Source organism: Coffea eugenioides, chromosome 2 (assembly GCF_003713205.1).
Source record: "Coffea eugenioides isolate CCC68of chromosome 2, Ceug_1.0, whole genome shotgun sequence".
In the NCBI taxonomy this organism is placed as follows: Eukaryota; Viridiplantae; Streptophyta; class Magnoliopsida; order Gentianales; family Rubiaceae; genus Coffea; species Coffea eugenioides.
This window is the reverse complement of record NC_040036.1, coordinates 11,688,777-11,709,357: the sequence shown is the minus strand read 5'-3', so window position 1 is coordinate 11,709,357 and position 20,581 is coordinate 11,688,777. Positions and strand designations below refer to the sequence as shown.

The 20,581-nt window shown below is 36.1% G+C and overlaps 1 protein-coding gene across 1 annotated transcript; it reads left to right on the top strand.

Moving 5' to 3' along the window:
• Nucleotides 1-311: 311 nt before the first annotated feature.
• LOC113756527 lies at nt 312-16,367 on the top strand. The gene is made up of 15 exons (XM_027300170.1): nt 312-1,653; nt 2,218-2,328; nt 2,421-2,647; nt 2,757-2,967; nt 3,152-3,389; nt 3,472-3,619; nt 3,740-4,043; nt 9,750-9,820; nt 9,982-11,380; nt 11,460-11,570; nt 11,817-12,103; nt 12,207-12,417; nt 13,007-13,244; nt 15,567-15,717; nt 15,888-16,367. Exons 1-15 carry the CDS (start codon nt 312-314, stop codon nt 16,203-16,205), a joined length of 5,367 nt encoding a protein of 1,788 aa, XP_027155971.1. The 3' UTR covers nt 16,206-16,367.
• Nucleotides 16,368-20,581: the final 4,214 nt, after the last annotated feature.

Below are 20,581 nucleotides of genomic sequence, written 5' to 3'. Positions count from 1 at the left end.
AATTTTCGGAAAATGACACTTGATCTTTGTTTTCTGAGCATGTTTTTAGAAAAGTAGATGAAATATTGGAAATCAAACTTTACCTAACAACATCGAAGTTTTTCGCTGGATTGATGTCTAAGGCCTGTCCCAGTGGGCTAGTCAACTAGGAATCTTCAACAATGTGTTTCAGCTTCCAGGTCAATCTTTGTAACTCGTTATAAAATTCCCCTAAATCTCCTGCCGGGGAGGCCTGCACAAAAACTGCTTTCTTGATTCTACTGGCACGTATACAATATCTGATTCTTTAAACTGATTTGATTTCTTTATAGATGTATGTCAGTAACAATCCAGGCTCCGAAATGGGACAGGATTTCAGGAGGTTCAGACATGTCTACTTCTGGTGTTACTTGTGCATGATTTATTGCTTCTGTTTTCTTGGCTTTTCTACTGACAGGATTTCATCAGGGCATCCAGTCAAAGATGGAGATGTGATTGTTTCTGCTGGCAAGAAGTTTGCCTTGGGGTTCTTCCGCTCCGGAAATCCAGATTTAAGGTATGTTGGCATATGGTTTTACGGAATTCCAGAACAGACAATTGTATGGGTTGCAAATAGAGACAAGCCTATTCATGGTCTTGGAGGAACTTTGACCGTGGGAAATCATGGTAATTTAGTCATTTTGGATGCTAATGGTGATTCGATCTGGTCGACAAATGTTGCAGCTGCATCAAGAAATTCTACTGCAATTCTTGAAGATTCTGGTAATCTAATTCTGTTGACTAATCACAGGAAGCTTTATACTAAGAAGCCATCGTGGCAGAGTTTTGATAATCCAACAGACACTTTTTTGCCTGAGATGCAATTCTACTTTAATGTCTCAGCTGGGGAGAACCGTTTTTTCACTTCTTGGAGAAGTGCGAATGATCCTTCGCTGGGCAATTACTCAATGGGCATTGATCCTCGTGGATCGCCACAAATACTAATATGGGAAGGAAGGAACCGGCATTGGAGAAGTGGGTACTGGAATGGACTGATATTCACCGGTATTCCGAGTATGACGGCTATCTACTTGTATGGCTTTAAGCTTATCAACGAGGGGAATGGGAGGTTGCATTTCACTTATACCCCGTCTAATAGTTCAGACTTGATAAAATTCCAGCTACTCTGGAATGGCACTGAGGAGCAAAGAACTTGGGATACTGGTTTGAAGGAGTGGAGTTTAATACAATTACAGCCTGTAAATCAGTGCGAGCTGTACAACAGGTGTGGACCATTCGGGGTTTGTGATGTTAGGAATTCACCGATATGCACTTGTTTGAAAGGGTACGTGCCTAAGGACAATGATCAGTGGAACAGTGGGAATTGGTCAGGTGGATGCATTAGGAGGACACAGCTACAATGCGAGACAAATGGGGGGCGAGGAGTTGGGGAAAGTGGGGAAAGAGATGGATTTCTAGAAGTTAAGGATTTAAAATTGCCAGACTTCGTAGATTATGTGGGTTCAGAAAATGTTCAAGAATGCCGAAATAAGTGTTTGTATAATTGTTCATGCATTGCCTTCTCCTTTGCAAGTGGTATCAGCTGCATGATTTGGAGCAAAGACTTGGTTGACATTCAGCAGTTTCAGTATGGAGGGAACACTGTGTTTCTCCGTCTTGCTCATTCTGAGCTAGGTAATGTTTCCAATCGATTTCACTAGCACAATATGCAGAAATTTTCTTCGCTGTTTACAATTTTAGGCTTTTCTTAAGACATTTTGTAATTAGGATACGCTGCCTAAATCCTCAACTCATTGATGTGAAAAATGGTTAAACTCAAACTTTTTTCAAAGGGAAGAGTGGTATTTGTCCCTTTCCAGTGTCTAGGCCTGCTCTTATCCCAGATTTTGATCCTAAAAGTCATCCGTTTTATAGAAAATATGTTGCCAAAGTGGTGACATAAATGTTAACATGTCTATCAGGTTTAAACAAGTGGTGGAGATAGCAGAATGTCGTATAGACAACAGGATTCATTAATAGTTTATAAATATGCATGACAGATTCAATGATCCTCCAACATTACTTTTTTGTTGGTCATTATCAGAGGGAAGCAAGCACATGGAATAAGAATCCAAGTCATGAATGAGTATTTAAGAACAAATAGCGATCCTTCTGAAATTTTTGAAATTTAAGAGACAATAAGTAACACAAGATTTCACTCAGTCAAATTCTGCTTGAATGGACCTCTTTTGAAAACAGGTGACACGAGAAAGGTAACAAAACTACTTCTAGTAGCAACTGTTGTGGTGGGAGTGCTCTTTCTGGGTGTGTCAATCTGGCTGCTTTGGAGGCGCAAAGACAAACTGCAAGGTTTATTCCCTAAAAGCTAATCACTCAGGTTACATGGCTTTATCACCCATAACAGTCATATGACATTTTGGTGTCTGCATAATTATCTGCAGAAGTTTTCAAATCAGCGAAGCAGAGAGAGAGATTTCCAGAAACTCATCCAATCCAGAGTGGAGAACTTTCAAGGGATTTTTCAGGACCGGATGATCTTAGTGTCGAAGGGCAGCAATGTTCTGGGAAAGAATTAACGTATTTCACTTTCAGTAGCGTGGCAGCAGCTACAAACAATTTTTCAGACATAAACAAGCTAGGACAAGGAGGATTTGGCCATGTCTATAAAGTATAGTGCTCACCACATTAGATATATTATATTAGATTGTGACTAGAGATATAAAAGTATCTTGTATCTTGTCTTGATTAAACATGCTTATTCTTCCGCTTACATTCAGGGCAAGCTACCAGGGGGCCAAGATATTGCTGTCAAGAGGCTTTCAAGAAAATCTGGACAAGGGTTGGAGGAATTCAAGAATGAGGTCATGCTAATTGCCAGGTTACAGCACAGAAATCTTGTTAGACTTTTGGGCTGCTGCATTGAAGGAGAGGAGAAAATTCTACTTTACGAGTACATGCCCAACAAAAGCCTAGACTCATTTCTTTTTGGTAAGTGGTCTAGTTTCCTGTTGGTTGCTTAAGTCTTCGTCTATAGGCCATTTATTAATTCTGCAATGGATATTCTTTTCAAGAATATGAAAGAACATGTAAATGCCTACCTTTACACCGTCAAGTACATGTATTTGATATTTATGTCAACGACTTCCTGTTTTCATGCACAAATGTACATCAGACCCTGTAAAACAAAATCAACTAGACTGGAGAACTCGTTTCCTCATAATTGAAGGCATTGCAAGAGGTCTCCTGTATCTTCATCGAGATTCAAGACTCAGAATAATTCACAGGGACTTAAAGGCCAGCAATATTTTGTTGGATGGAGAAATGAATCCAAAGATTTCAGATTTTGGCATGGCCAGAATATTTGGAGGGAACCAAAATGAAGCAAACACAAACAGGGTTGTGGGAACATAGTAAGTACAAACACTTCCATCCATCGTTTTCCTTATTAGAAATGATATTGGTCTTACTTGAAACCTCTTGCTTTCAATTAAGTGGCTACATGGCTCCCGAATATGCGATGGAAGGTCTTTTTTCAGTGAAGTCTGATGTCTACAGCTTTGGCATATTGCTTTTAGAGATTGTAAGTGGCCGGAGAAACACCAGCTTCCGCTCAGCTGAGCACTCAAATATCATTGGATATGTAAGCCTGTACCATAGTCTCTGTGTCTTCAACAATTGATCCTCAGGGTTATAATAATAATTAGTAGTGTGGAAATCTGATTAGAGAGGCCTTTCCTTTTTCTCTTCTGTATTGTTCCAGGCATGGGATCTTTGGGACAGGGGCAAGGCAATAGACTTGCTGGATCCTTCAATTGCAGATACATGTTCCCCTAATGAAGTGTTCAGATGCATCCATATAGGCATGCTCTGTGTGCAAGATTCAGCATCTCATAGACCAAATATGTCAGCTGTGGTATTGATGTTGGAGAGCGAAAATGCAAATTTGCCCATGCCAAAACAGCCTACGTTTACGTCAATGAGAAGATCTCTAGACGTGGATGATATGTGGAATGAAATTCATGATGTTGTAACCTCAAACAATGTAACCCTCAGTGCAATCCTTGGCAGATAATTTTCATCTCACTGCTGCTTCAGTTTTACATTTGCAGCAGCCAGCAGCATCTTTACACCGTTAACAGACATATTTTGAGAACATTTTGCCATGTGTTGTTTGGTAATTATCAGTGCCAAAGGTCAGGACTCAGGACACGCCATGCTCTCTCTGCAGTCTGTCATGGTGATGAGCAGGGCCTCCTAATGAATCCTGCAACCTGAATAATTGAAGTTACGACTCAAGCTCATGGGACTATTTCTTTCAGAAAATGAAAAAATTTTTTTTTGGTCTTATGCTACAGCATAATTTGGCTTCCTCGATAGCAGGTTGACATCAACACTTCTATTAACAGCAGAGAAAATTCTGATTGGGAGGGGTATAGGGGGGCAATTACCATACAATGCGTATCATTAAATACTTCGAAAATCAAGCTTTACTCAGAATCAGAGCTGATGATCAAGGAGGAGGAGAAAAACTTCCAAACCATAATATCATGCTTTTACCTAAATTGGTTAGCAAAGAAAAAGAAATCAATTCTCTGAGGGTACAGTGGCATATGACACATTGATTGATGTTGTTGTATTGAACTGCTCCTAAGAGTTGTAATCAACAGCCTTAAGGACTCTGAATTACTTAATGTTGCAGAAGTTTGACGAAGTAGCTATTAACTAGCGTGCGTCACCCGAACTAATCGGGTCAAACTTACTAGAAGCCCCCATGTTATTTTCTCTATTGCCACTTGATTGTTCTTAAGGTTTCAAAGCAATTCATATGACTCCTTTGTTCGTAATTTTATGAACAGACAAAATTCAACAAAAAGCAGCCACCTTAACGGTGGCAGAGCCGCACTGCGTTGAGGGTGGGCAATTTTCCCCTCCTTAACTTTACAAAATTTAAAAAATAGCCTCAAAACTATTAAAAATTCTTATGTTTTTTTTTATCATAATTACACCCCCTTAATTTTGGAAAATATCCTTTTCTCTTTACATTGCCTCGCTGTATTATAAGAAATCCTCATTCTCCTCACATGATCTCCCTAAACAACCAATTTCTTTTAGACATTCTCTTTTACATCACAAATCATTTAAAGCTATTAAAACACAAAATTAATTACTACTCGAATAAGAAATAACTTCAATACTTTTACAACACAAAAAAGCTCAAAATAATACATAAGTTTTAATCAAATTTTTCTTTGCACAATAATAACATCATGTTAGGTCTATAATACTGTCTCCACTAGCCATAGGTCCTTGTTTCGCCAATACTTCTTAACATCCTTAGTTGAAATGTTATTGTTATTGTTACTTTAGTTTTTTTTTTTAATATATATATTACTATTACTTTAGTACTAAACTTAGTGAAGAGCTAATCACTTTGTGTAGACATCAAAAATTTGATAATTTATTTATTTATTATTTTTTTAGTAAAATCATTTTTCTTTTGTTTTGTTTGGAAAATGAAAAAAAAAAGAAATATGGAATTTTCAAAATCAGAAAAATACTCAAGGTTCATTTGTTTTAACCCAACCAAATTCCCCCCAAATCCAAACAAAACCCAAGCCAAAAGTTAAACAAAGCCCAAACAAAAACTTCATAAAAACCCAAACAAAACCAACAAAACCTGGAAGAAAAAGAAAACAAAAAGAGGCCCATCAGCCCATTTCTTTGTTTTTTCACTTAAAAAAAAAAAAAAAAATCTCACGCAGCAACGAGGAAGGCTAGATTTTTGCTTTTTTTTTGGCAACCAAAATTCCTTTTTGCTTCTTATTTTCTTTCCCTGAAAGTTTAGCAAATACTTGGGACACCTAATCACCCACAATCCAAAATCAAATGGACCAAATATGGCCACAAAACCCTGGTTTCATCTCAACTATTATTCTTAGGGTTTTAATTGGTTTTATTTCATTTAAAAGGCTAAGGGAGATTATTTAGGGAGGGGGAGAGGAAAAAGGAAAAAATTTACCCGCCATAGGATCTAGGAGAGAGGAAAAAGCAAGAAAAAAAAAAAGAAAAATTTTCGCCTGCAAAAATTCTGGAAAAAAGCTGGTGAACCAGCCATGTTTGGAGGGGCTTTTCTCCTTCGTTATAGATCGGATTTGAGTGATTTTTCTTTCTGAATTTTGGTGAAACAGAGTGAAATAACTTTTGTGTTGAAATATTTCGCTGAAAACCATCCTAAACCCTTCAAATCTCGGCCCAAACTACGCTCATCAAAACATTTTTCTGCAAAAATTGAGCCAGGGCTGACCGAACATTCCTATTTGTCTGCGCTTTCCGAATTCATCGGACCTCCGTTTGGCCAAATCCTTGTTATTTCACCATCTAAGATTGTATTAGAGAAACTTTTATTTTGAACATTCCCTGAAAAAACATCTGAAAACCCCTCTAATTTGAGCTTGAAATTGCATCTTCATCAGCACTTGGACCACTGCAGCAACAACTTGCTTGGTTCCTTTTCCGAATTTGGGAGCTCTTTTTTTTGAGTTTCTCCACGTTGGTTCGAGTCCTCAAACATATTTAGGTAATTATAATCCTTTCTCTCAGTGGATTTAACATTTTTTATGAGATTTTAAGCCATTACATGAGTTTTTATGAGTTTTGCGCCTTAGATCTCATTTTTCTCATGATTTATAGTGTTTGATGGTGCTGTTTGATATTCAAATAAATTCATGAGATCATGGGAAGCATGTATATGAAAATATCCGGTCTCAAAAGTTAGAAAAAGGACTTCCGGCGATATACCGGGAATTCTGGCCGGAATATTTCCAGTTCCCGGCGTTGACGCACCAAAAATATTCATACTCGCCGGAAAATTCTTGATATTTTCTCTTCTATTTTTTCTCCAATTATTTTTTTTTGTCCTATTATGTTTGATCCATTAAGATGTAAAATTGGGTATGTTTTTGGGTTTGGAAACCGGGCCAAGACTTATTTTGTTTGGGTTTCCATATGGGTTATGATGCTTAGGCCCAACATTTCTTTTGTTAGATTTGGTTTTCAAAAATGATGGGCGGGTCCTTTTCTGACCTGGGCCGAATAGATTTTCAGCCCAAAATAAAACAAAGATGGCCCAATAATGTTTTCTTAAGAAATCAGAAGAGAAATTTTACAATCAGGCCCCTTTTCTTTTAAGTAATTTTATTTTATCCCTATAATTTCGAATTCCTTTCAATTAGGTCCTTACTTTAATTTCAATTTGGTCGCTAAACTTTATCTTTTATTCCATTTTGCCTTTATTTTTCAAAAATTATAATTTGACCCTAAAAGCTTTTCAAATTTTGCAATTAGGTCTCTAATGGTTTTGATTTCTCAAGTATGATTGTTTATCTTCTTTTATTGTTAAGCATACTTCATTTAAATGTATTTAATGAGTAAATTTTAGGGATTTTATGTTCATTCATATTTCTTTGAAATAAATAAAGTGAATTTGCTATATTATTTACATTTTCTTTTAAATTGTTAATTAAATTAGTGTATTGACTATTTTATTGGTTTTGGAATATAAATAGGACAAATTCTACCTCATTTAAGCACTACTTCAAGAGAGGTCCTTCTATTATTATTTTAAGTTTTTTTATGTGCTTCTATGTTTTTTTTTAATGTATGATTGCATGTTTTGAATGTTTTTTCTTTCATTTACTCATTTTATCCATATAAGTTTCATTCGTTTTTTTTTTTTGATGATTATTTAGGAGGTGTTTAAATGCCAAATTGTAATAAATAGGTGTCCAAGAAATGTATTTAGTTAGACCATCTAATAGATAGATATTATTTTTGTCAAAAATATAATTAATTAGATAAATATAATAGATATGTTTATTATTTCTAAAAATTTCCCTTCTAAATTGTAGTTAGAGTTCCCAATGTAATAGTTAGTTGTTATTTACTTGCATGTTTGTCTGCTTATGTGCTTATGTGTTTATTCGCTTTCTCTAAAGTTTTACATCTAGATATTATGTCTATGTGCTATGTACTCTACATGTTCTATATATTTTATATGTTTATTTGCTTTAATTATATTTTATATGTTCTGTTTATTTTATAATAAATGCATAACGTTATCACACTAGTCCAATGCTAATTGTGGTTTTTCTTCCCGATTTCTTACTTGGCCAACACTAGTGAGAACTTGTAGAAATGTGTTAGTTCAATACTAGACCCTTTACGCCGTTTTCGCGCTAAATTCATACCTTGTGTGACATTTATTGCATCTCATGTATTTTTTTCTATTTCAATTTGCATGACGTTTCTCCCATTATTATTCCCTTACCCTCTGTATGTTTGGACCATATTATTTAGAATTGTATTTTATTTTAAGAAATTAGAAGTAAGCTAATCCATTTGGTTAACTAAATTAGGAGAGTCGTCCTTTGAATATGGAAACTGAGCGAGTATGCCTTTTACCCTTATCACGCTATTACTCCTTTATAAAGAGGAAAATTGAGTCATAAATTTCAATTTTCCATACTCGTCATGATGCATTTCCTTTTTTTAGATCATGTATATTTATCTAAATATTATAATTTCCTTTTTTGAGTTTTATCTTTTGCATATTTTGTGATCTCTTCGAAAAATCATTCTTAGGCATCACAATTAATGTGATTGGTACTAATTAAATTTTGAAGAAACATTTTGGCCCTTCCAATATCCCTTAAGTTTAGACTTGCATCCATATAGAAACATCCAAAATGTGATAAATTTTATAGGTTAGACTAGGAAAATTTTCGACTAAATTTTGCAATTGACTTTGATTAGGTTGAAAGGGTGCCTTAGATCAAATCTTTGCTTTTTCTTTCTTCAAACATGACTCCCGAATTTTTTTCTTTTGTTTTCAAATACCTGAAGTCATCTAAAAGGGTTTTTATTATTTTCTCATTTAAAATATATTTTGGGTGATTTGGTACACCTAAACTTAATATGAAGTGGCAACTTCTATTTTCTCTTTAAAAACCCCCTTTAGACTATTACGTGAGTCCAAACCGTCACATTTTCTAAATTCTATTTAAGACCCTTTTTCTTTATTTATTTCTAAAGTAAAAAAATTTAAAACACCTTTTTTCTATTTTTCAAAAATGGGACGCGAAAACTTTGCATAAAATCATAAAAAAAATTATGAAAATATATGCGAAACAACCGAATAGTCAAGTGGGTATTATAATATTAGCACACGCAATTTTAGAAAACATTTGGATCAATCGCCATAATTGCACTTGCTTTTGGTCTATTTTTCACTTTCCACAAAATTACAAGAGGTTATTTGAATAGCTTTGAACGTTAAAAGGGTCATGTGATAATATAAAAACACCACCGCTAGCAAATAATAATTTATCCTATATTTTGTATTATCTGTTGACTGGAAGTCTGAACCCATTTTCTGCCATTGGAGTCTTTGGAGATCGATAAAACGACTGGACTGTTGAACAACAAAATTAAGACTGCGTTTCGACTTGTTACCTTTTAGCAGTCCAACTTTGATAATGCTAAAGGAAACATCCGTTATTTCTGAAAATTAAAGGCCACGTCGTATTGGTCAACTGGCAATATTGCTCGTAAATTGTCCGCTTGTTTCCCCTTCTCTTCTTTGCTGTTCTTTCTTCTGTGGTTCTCTTCCGAGTTCCATCATCAGAAAATATCTAAACATACAGACACATACGGATAATATGCATATCTGTACATATATAGATACTTATATTTGTGCTCTAACATTTCTGCAGATTTGCTAGAAGTTGAAGTATTGGTCGACTTAAAGCTTTTTCATGTTTTTGCTTTGAATGGAACGAGTGCAGTTGCTTAGGAACTTGAGGTAACATTATCTGGGAAGGAATTGAGTCAAATCATGGTTATTGACATAACAACAGAATTAGACTGGAAGATGATATCCGATTAAGCCACCTTGCCCTGTCCGTAAGGGAATGAAAAAGTCAAGTTCGTTGTCTATCAGGTTGAAGTCGGGCGAAAGAAGAAGAGAAGAAGAAGAAAGGGGTCCTAAATAGCTCCTTTGCCCTAGAGAGACAGCACAGGGAACAGAGAGCACAGTTAATGGAGAAGTACAGGGATATCTTTAGCTTATCATTTCCTGTGCTTTTTAACATCCTCTTCATTTTACCGGCATGTTGTGCATCAAATGACACCATAACTCCATCCCAACCACTCAAGGTTGGACAAACTCTAATCTCTGCTGGGCAAATCTTTGAACTAGGATTCTTCAGTCCAGATAATTCAAGTGGATTGTATGTTGGAATCTGGTACAAGATTGGTCCTGATCGTAGAATTGTTTGGGTTGCAAACAGAGGAAACGCACTCTTAGCTAGTGACTTGGCTTCAAGGCTGATAATCAGCAGTGATGGGAATCTAAAGGTTGAAGATGGAAAGCAAAACAGTGTCTGGTCAACAAATGTTTCTGTCCCATCAAATGGCTCTATAGCGGTGCTTCAAGATGATGGGGACTTCATCCTTAAAGATAACCTTTTAGGGGCGACTCTATGGGAAAGCTTTTCTGATCCCTCTGATACACTTATAGCAACCATGCCACTTGGATGTTGCAGCAGGAGTGGACAGAAATTGTTCTTGACAGCTTGGCAAAGTGAGAACCATCCAGCACCTGGAAAGTTTGTTGTTGGACTTTCAGATGACAAACCAGCACAGCTTTTCACATGGAATGGTACAAAACCATACTGGAGATCAGGTCCATGGGATGGATGGAAGTTCATTGGTGCAGTAGTTAAGGATTATGGGTATGGAAATGAAGTAAGTCTGACTCAAAACAATCAGAGGGGAACACCATCTCTGACTTTCAACCTTTTCAACAAGCCATACATTTCAAATTTGGTTATTTCACCAATAGGTGTGATGGAGGTAATGCATAAGGAAGGACAAAATGAACCATGGAAGGTGCAATGGGCATCAATTCAAACTCCATGCGATGTATATGGAGCTTGTGGACCCTTCAGTGCTTGTAGCAGCAGTGGATCTCCAACTTGTGAGTGCCTAAAAGGGTTCTTTCCGTTGTCAAATGAGGAATGGAGTAAGGGAAATTGGACAAGTGGATGTTTGCGGCGTACAGAGTTGATGTGCAGTACGAACAGTAGCAACTTAACATCTAAAGCATCTAAACCGGATGGCTTCTGGAGGCTCATTCAGATGAAATTACCAGATCATCATCTGTTTCTTTACAATGAAGATGCCCAAGGGTGTAGCCAATGGTGCCTGAGTAACTGCTCTTGTTTGGCATATGCATATCCAGATGGAATCGGGTGTGTCGTTTGGGTAACAGATCTTGTGGACATTCGGCAATTGTCGTACGGTGGAGAGGATCTATATCTTCGGGTCGCTAATTCAGAGCTAGGTAACTGAGGTCTAGTCTGGACTTTTACTGCATAATACGGCTTTCCCATTCTTCACAATTTGTTTTATGTAATTTTCAGGAGTAAAAAGAAGATATACCAAGGTCATCATCAGCTGCGTAGCTATAGCAATCGGCTTCCTCTTGGTCGTGTCAATATGTTGTGTTCAAAGATGGAATGCAAAGAGAAGAGGTAAACATGTTTATCAATTAATCTCAGCATGTTCTGAGCTATTCTGGCAACATACTGACAGCAATGCACTGCAAACTAATATATTTGATCATTGACCTGCAAATCAGTATCAAAGACAGACTTAACCTCCCCTTCCCCAGCCAGAAATCTAACCATTCCCTTCCGAATCTCAAGCAAACTGATGTCAACAACTCAGGAAATGTTAATCATTGCTGCTCTTTTATGCAATTATCATTAAAATTTCAGCAGTTATGCATACAGACACACATCTCAATGAACAAAATTCAGAGACAAGAAATTGGTGCACGATAAAGGGCTTCAGAAAAAACTGCAGAGTGGTCGGTCTCCTTCTGTCCGGGAATAGGGGTACTTTGAGAGAGACTACACGAGAGGGTATCAAGGAAGGACCTGCCTCAGCCAGGGGGTCCTCGTTGGAGCTTTCGATGATCGATATTAATGTGATAAAAATAGCTACCAACAACTTCAGTGAAGCTAAGAAGTTAGGTGAAGGAGGATTTGGCGCAGTTTACAAGGTAATTATCATTCCAAGCATCTGACCAAGTGTCTGGACATTTAAAATTAGCCTAAGGCATGAATAAAACTGATCAGTAATTTGTGAAGCTGAATTCCATGTAGGGGAAATTAGAAGATGGACAGCAAATAGCTGTGAAAAGGCTTTCAAGTCACGCAGGGCAAGGCATGGAGGAGTTCAAGAATGAGGTCATACTGGTATCTAAACTTCAGCACAGGAACCTTGTAAGGCTGCTCGGTTGCTGCATTCAAGGAGAAGAAAAGATAGTAATTCTTGAATACCTGAAAAATAGAAGCTTGGACACATTCCTCTTCGGTACATATTCTTCTATTGCCTCACTGAAATATTTTCAACTTAAAGTTTCTCTTGGCATTTCTAACTTTAGGCTAGCAACTACAATGGTCAGTCGAGTCTCGATCGTTTAAAATTGCTGTGATTGTATGAACATTAAACAAGTGTAGACGATCACAAAACAAAAAAAGTGAAGTAACCTCAAGCACTTCCTGAATCCCAGGGTGGAGCCACCTTATAGTGGTGCACCATCTCGACTTTCAAGGGTCAGAATTATAGAGCTAGCAGAGTTCTTATGTCGTCAGTTTCTTCGTATATGCACTCCCTCCCTAGATTTTCCCAAAACTTATAATGGGATTTTACATTATTGGTCATGATTCCTCAATTCCCCATCCCCTGCCTTGAGGTTCTGACTCAACCGATATCAAGGCCCCATCCAAGCTTGATTTCTACTCGTGTATTCTACTACTATTGTTGTTATCACTGGGGAGTATAATTCTACTTTTCATTGATGATTGAACATCACTGGGGGGTTAAGGACATGTGGACTGCCCTTTTTTTTTTTTTTTTTTTTTCTCTGATGCGTTAAGATGTCTGCGTGGATAATGGGCAGATCGAACGAGAAGGTTGGAGCTAGACTGGGGGAAACGGTTCCACATAATTCAGGGCATTGCCAGAGGGCTTCTATACCTCCATAGAGATTCTTGTTTGAGAATCATTCACAGAGATTTGAAGGCCAGCAACATTCTCTTGGACGATGACATGAACCCCAAAATCTCAGACTTTGGGCTGGCACGACCTTTCCGAGTTACACAAGAACAAGCTAATACCCGCAGAGTGGTGGGAACAATGTAAGTCGTTTTCTACCCGGGCCCCAGTAAAATCATCCTCGTAGATGCAATTGCCCCTGCTCTTTTGGTGCTTTTTGTCTGTGGCGCGCAGGTGGCCGCAATTGCCCTTTTCTTTTTGGGGTTTTTTTAAAAAAAAATCCTTGGTTAACAAATTGAATAAGTTGATCGTGCAAATGTAAATTTAATAAATTAGTTAATTACACTTGACTGCCTGAATTTGGGTTTCGGTGACACTTCGCCCTCCCTAAACTTCACATACTTGCTTTTTGGGTCACTAACGCAATTAGAACCATTTGTCACAACAACATGATGTTACTTTTCTATGACTATAATACCCCTAGGGAAAAAAAAGTTTCTTGCTTTTTTTTTTTGGCAATAAAGCCTATTTCAAATGTGGGGGGAAGGGAGAGTGTAAGTGAGAGATTTCGGATTCAAGTCCTTTCACTTACATTATAATAAAAAAAAAGTCTATTTCAAATAGACATAAACTCCTCTAAAATCAAACATACTTCATTTTGAATGTTTCAATATTGTTTCAATATAATTCTTTAGAAATTATAAAGGAAAAAAGATCTCATGTAGTTTCATATAAGTTTTTCTTAATTTTTTTTTTTTTTATCATAGTTTGCTTTTTGTGAGATAAAACCAGCTCTTCTATTCAATTCTTTCCCAATTGTACTATACGTTGTCTCATTCATTGTAATTGATTTATAGTATAAAAATAGTACAAAAAATAGAAAAATTTGGAATCGCTTTATCAAGATTCATATTAAAATAATTTGTATTAAAATATGAAGATAGTAAATTTAAAGCAAAAGTTATAACCTGGCAAATGGTGAATTTTTAAAAGCAATGTTCAGTGCAAATGCACCAAAATTGCACTGCTTATATCTCAAATGTATTTTTGTCAATCGACTCTATCTATACTGGTTCTATACTGTTGTATCTTATTCTTTTTCTAATGGTCAACTTAGTTTATAGTATCTCACAGGTATGTGCTAATACTTGTTTCCTGTAATACAATTGCAACTTGGTTTTTTTAACGCTGTCATCCACCATTTAAATAATTTTAATTCCTATACTTATTTTGTGTGTCTTGACTATATCCATGACTTTGGTATTTTGAGATACTAATATGTATTTATATTAAAAACTCACGCTCTTCACAACGGAGTATATTTCTTAGGGTGATATTTTTCTTCCAGCTTTTCATATGGAAGTGGGTAGAATTTCAACTTTATTTTAAAGAAATTTTAACCAATATCCCTCCTTTATATCTCGTCAAATTTTAGAAGGAGATGTCATGTCTAGGGATGGCAACGGGGCGGGGTTGGGGCGGGGGACCCCTCCCCCGTCCCCCGCCCCATTGCCTATTAGTTCCCCCCGTCCCCCGCCTCCCGCTCCCCCCGCCCCGCCCCGCCCCCGCCCCCACCCCGGGGGCACCCGCGGGGTTAATATAATTTTATTATAATTAAATTTTAATAAATAATCAAGTACTAAAATATCAACACATCACCAAATTATTATTCATTGTAATTTTACAATTGAAACTCATAAAAACAATCAAACAGAAGTTATTTGAATACAATCCAATATGATGAAATAAATATAACTAAAATAGTCAAGTTTTCACTTTTAGTACAAATGCAATCACTAATTCATTATTGTGTTTGTGCTTTTTTTTGAGAAAAAAGTGTTATTCTATTAAGTGTAATTAGAAATTTAGTATAAATGTATTAGTAAATTTAGTATAACTAATTAATAAATTCTATTAGTAGACATGTATAATTATTCATAATATTAGTAGACATGTATCAATTATATTACATAAACTAATATACATTATATAATACATCTAACTAATAATATCATTATCATAAGTTTATAACTAATTAACTTACATATTATATATAATTATATATATATTTATATATATATATATTTTTTGTTTTGCGGGTGGCAGGGCGGGGGTATACTCCCCCGCCCCCCGCCCCGTTTCTAAGCGGGGGGAAAAAATTCCCCCCCGCCCCCGCCCCGAGAGCCCCCCGCGGGGCGGGTTGCCATCCCTAGTCATGTCTAACAGCTGACCGGTTTTTAGGGGGGCAAAGTGTTGCTTTATCCCAAGTTTGGGGGGGTAAACTGTAATTAACCTTTGTTATTCGCATGGCATGACAAGATCTTCCCGTAGCACACAAAGCATGTCTGCCTGATTCTTGGTTATAATGGTAAAACTCATTTCCATTGCATGGAGATATATATATATATATATGCATAAATATAGGTGTAAACCATTGAAACTTTCATGTTTCAAATGTAATGCAGGGGCTATATGTCTCCCGAATATGCCTTGGGAGGCCTCTTTTCAGAAAAATCTGACGTTTATAGCTTTGGAGTTTTGTTACTAGAGATTGTCAGCAGCAAGAAGAATACGGGGCTTGGTTTTCAGGAAAAATACCTGAACCTTCTTGGTTATGTAAGTGCATAATGCATATTTTATTTCCCATATTTGCTTTCAGGTAGATCAGATAAAAATTGTCTTGTCTAGGATCATGATAACAAGACGAATATAGCGGAAAGGCAAACTATTATCTGGATACTTGAATTGGATTCTAAATAGCTACTTGGAAACAATTCATTCTTCAGGCGTGGCAATTGTGGAATGAATGTAAAGCTGCAGAATTGCTGGATCAATCACTTGCTGATTCTTGCGCCCCATCAGAAGTAATGAGATGCATTCAAATTGGACTTCTTTGTGCGCAAGACCATGCTAAAGATCGGCCTACAATGTCGAATGTGGTTCTCATGCTAAGCAGTTCAGAGAGCGAAATGGGACTTCCTCAACCAAGACAACCAAAGTTTACGTTTCAGAGCTTGCTAGAATATAATCATTTTCAAGCAGGAGTTTCAGCATTCAATGGCTCCATAAATGATGTTACTATTTCAGTGGTTGAAGGTCGATGAGTTGTCAACACAAGATAAAACGCGGATAGGACAAGTGAATTTAGCTCGTACTAAAACCATTGTATAAATAAACGTAATTAAGGTTCAGATTTCGGATTAACTCTTATGTAGTGAATCGCTACCATATTTTAACATAATACAATCCACTCAAGATTGGTGGTCTATAGCAGAGTATCGCTTTTTTTTTCCTTTTTCTTTCCAAACTAGTGTTATTGTCCGGATAGAATCATAGAGAGTGCTTATGCATCAAGTCCATATTTTGGAATGAGAACTATTGATTATATGGCTGAGAGGGAGAAAAATATTGGACCATAAGAATGAGAATTCTTGATTAAATGGCTGCTATTAATAGCATGAGACTTTCTGTTTGAAAAGGCTATAACCATTTTTCTGCTAGGTTTAACTTCATAAAAGTAATGCTTGGACAAATTCCTATTCAGTAAATATCCTTCTGTTACTTCCCTGAAATATTATTCACGTAAAAGTTTCAATCGAATTTTTCACTCTAAGCTAGTGAGTACAGTTAAGTTCCTGTGTGTTCTTCTGCTATGAGAACCAGGACTGAGCTAGATGGAATTCAATTTGCGTTACCAGTCAAAGTGTAAAACAGTCAGTTCAGTGAGTAAAACATCATAACAACGCAGACATTATGGTTTTGAAAATCACAAACACAATGCACTACAGCATGAAATTAAACAAGTATAGGTGTACACAACAACAAAACAAAATGTGGTCTATATCATATTTTGTAATTATCGTTCATCAACCAGTTATGCAGAACAAAATGAATGAACAAATTATCTTATACAACAACAGCTTGATTGAAAAATCGAATCCATACTTATCTTGCGCGGCCCTCGATTCAGCTGTGCACCGTCTGTGTTATATTTTGTTTACCTCAAGTGCTTCCTGAATAATGACGGTGGGCAAATGATCCAAACATCAGTATATTAGGCTAGCAAAGGTATCAGTAGTTCATTAGTTTTCTTCAATGTTTGCACCCCTGAATCTTCTAAAACTCGCTTCACCCTTTGCGTTGCCCCTCCAATTTTCTCGAATTTCCTTGTCCATTTTATTGGCCTCTAAAAAGGTTAAAACTTTTGTCTCTTCATCATATAGACCTGAGAGCATCTCAGAGAATTTGAAGTGAAAAATTTAATCAGATGACAGTTGTCTTCTTCACGTTTTTAATGTGCACTTAAGAAAGTGACTCCCCCGCCCCTCGAGGTTCTTTTTTTTTTTTCCTGCAACAATAGATGTCCTATAACCTAATCTAGTCTAATCTAGGGGAAGGGATAAAGGGAGATGGTCAACTAAGACCAGCCACATATTGTGGCAAATTTGTGGGAGGCAGGGGTTGAACCCTGACCTCCAGCATCACCAAATGGCCAGTGGCCCCCTCGAGGTTCTTACTCTACCAAAATATAGCGTGGTCTCAGAGAGTGAAATGGAACATCCTCAACCAAGACATTTACGTTTCAAAGCTTGCTTCAGTATGATCCGTCGAGCTTCATTTTTTGAAAAATAAAATTACGGGTTATAAAAATGAATTTTTGATTTATTTTTGAGTGAAAATGAGTTTTTGATTTTTAGAGAATAAATAAAGAAAAAGGGCCAAAAATGGGACTTAAAAAGTATTATAGTTTTGGCCCAAAATAATAGTTTAGAAAGGATTTTTAAGAAAAATAGGAGTCGCCCCTTGGTATTGAGTAGGTGTACCAAGTCATCTAAAAATAAATTTTTAAATAAAAAATAGAGAAAACCCTTTTTAGACGACTCCAAATCTTCAAAAAATGAGAGAAAATGGCTCGGGAGTCATGGTTGAAGAAAGGGAAGGCAAGGATAAAATCCAAGGCACCCTTTCAACCTAGTCAAGGCTAGTTGCGTGATTTAGTCGAAAATTTTCTTAATTTAACCTATAAAACTTATTACATTTGGATGCAAACCTAGATTTAATGGATATCTGAAGGGTCGAAATATCTTTTCAAAGTTTAATCAGTGTAAATCACATTAATTGTGATGCCCAAAATGATTCTTAGAAGGGGTCACGAATATGCAAAGAGTGAGACTCGAAGAAAAGAAAAAAATATAATATATAAATATACGTGACCTAAAAAATAGGAATGCAACATAACGGGTACGAGGGACTAAGATTTGTGATTCAATTTTCCTTCTTATAGAGGAAATACGAGCGTGCTAAGACTAAGAAGCCATACTCATCCATTTCCCATATTTGAAGGACAACTCCCCTAATCTATTCAAGCAGGTGAACTAACCTATTTCTAATTTTTCTTAAATGGAATGTAAGTCTAAATGTCACGTGTCGCATATAAGGATAAGGGATATACATACAGAGGAAATATCATGCAAAATGGTAAAGATCCTAAAAAGTAGAAAATATGTATGAAATGTAGTGATTGTCACGCAAGCATGTGATTCTAGCGCGTGGACGGCCTAAAGGGTCTAGTATTAGACTAGCCCATTTCATCAAGTCTTCACTAGCGTTGGATTAGTGAGAAATCGGGGAGAATGGCCACAACTAGCGTTGGACTAGTGTGGTGACGTCATGCATTTTTTGTAACGTAAGAAATCATATAAACGTAATTAAAGCAAGTAAGCACGTAAACACATAGAGCACATAGCATGTAAGCATAATATCTAAATGCAAATCTCCTAAGAAAGCGAGTAAAACACGTAAACACATAGACATACAAGCACACAAGCAATAAACACACATAAGGGTCTAACTATTACATTTGGGATCCTAATTACAATCTAAACAGGAAAATTTAAAATAATAACCTAACTATTACATTTATCTAACTAAATATATTTTAGGCAAAATTTGAACCTACCTATTACATATTCTAACTAAATACACGTCTTGAACCTAACTATTACAATTTGACATTTAAATGTCTCTCAAATAATCACCAAAATTAAATTAAATATATGAAGCTTAAAACAAATAAAACGAATAACTAAAAGAAAAATCACTCAAAATCATGCAATTACACACATAAAAACACATAAGAGGATTTAAAATAACAAAAGAAGATACCTCCCTTGAAATAGTAGTTAATGGGGGTTGGATTTACCCTATTTAACTTCAAAATTAACAAAAATGATCAAGGTACCAATTTAATTAGCAAATAAATCATAAAAAAATGGAAATAAACATGAAATCTATCAATTGAAGCATTCAAATGAAATATAATTAATAATTAAAGAAGAAAAGAAACTTCTATTTAAGAAATCAAATCTATTAGGGACCTAATCATAAAAATTAAGAAAATTTTGAGGAATAAATTGTAATTATTACAAAAATTAGAGGTCAAAATTAAAGAAAAATAAAATTCAGGGACCAAAATGGAATTAAAATAGGGACCTAATTGAAAGAAGTAAAAATTGTTTAGGAACATAGCACAATTACTAAAAAGTCTAGGGAATAATTGTCAATTTTTATCACCAGATCACTTAAGGAATTGGGCCTTTAGGTCATTGTCTGACTTCTCTTTAGGCCAAGACCACTTGGCCCGACCGGAAGTCTAAGAAAAATGAAGCGGATCAGCCCACTCTTTTACCAATTAAACCCAACCAAAAATGGTATGGGCTTTGGCCCTCAAGCCCATGCTACAAGCCTATCAATATCCACAGCATTAATCTGCCCAAAAGCCCTAAGAAAACATTAACCCAAGTCTTAATCTATTTTTACTAAACCCAACAAGGTATTAAATCTACCAAAAATTAATTAAGCCCTAATTATCTCCTAAAATCCAGATTTAACTTGACCAAAAACATGTTTGAAAAATGCAAAAGATGATTAAAATTTAAAAGGGATCCAAATGGTTCATTTGCAGAAGTTTTTGGGCCATAATGTAAGATTATTTTAAAAATTGGGACAAAATACAATTTTAGAAAGTCACATGCAACTGGTTCGAAGAAAGCTTCTTCTGCAACAATTGAGATCCTCTGTGCCACTACTCGGTGTCAAATTCAGTGACAATCTCATTTATCACGTGATGGTAAAAGAAATTTAAATAAATAGCACATGACAAATTAAATAAATAGGACACTTGACATAAATATAGAAGTGGTACTGAATTGCCATTTTTCGTCACTGGAAAAATGGCATTGAGGATCCCTTGTGCTTATGCAACTATCCTCTGCAACTTTGAAGGGCCGCAACAACACAAATGAAACCTCCATAATCATTTACCAAATTTTTGCATAAAAGAAACAAACCGCAAGTTTAGATTGAAATCCCATCCAAAATCACGCACCTCCCCAACCATTAATACAAGATTTCTACTACCAAATGCAAGTTCCAGATCCCAGCACAAAATCACAAACTCATGCACCATGAACAAAAAAGG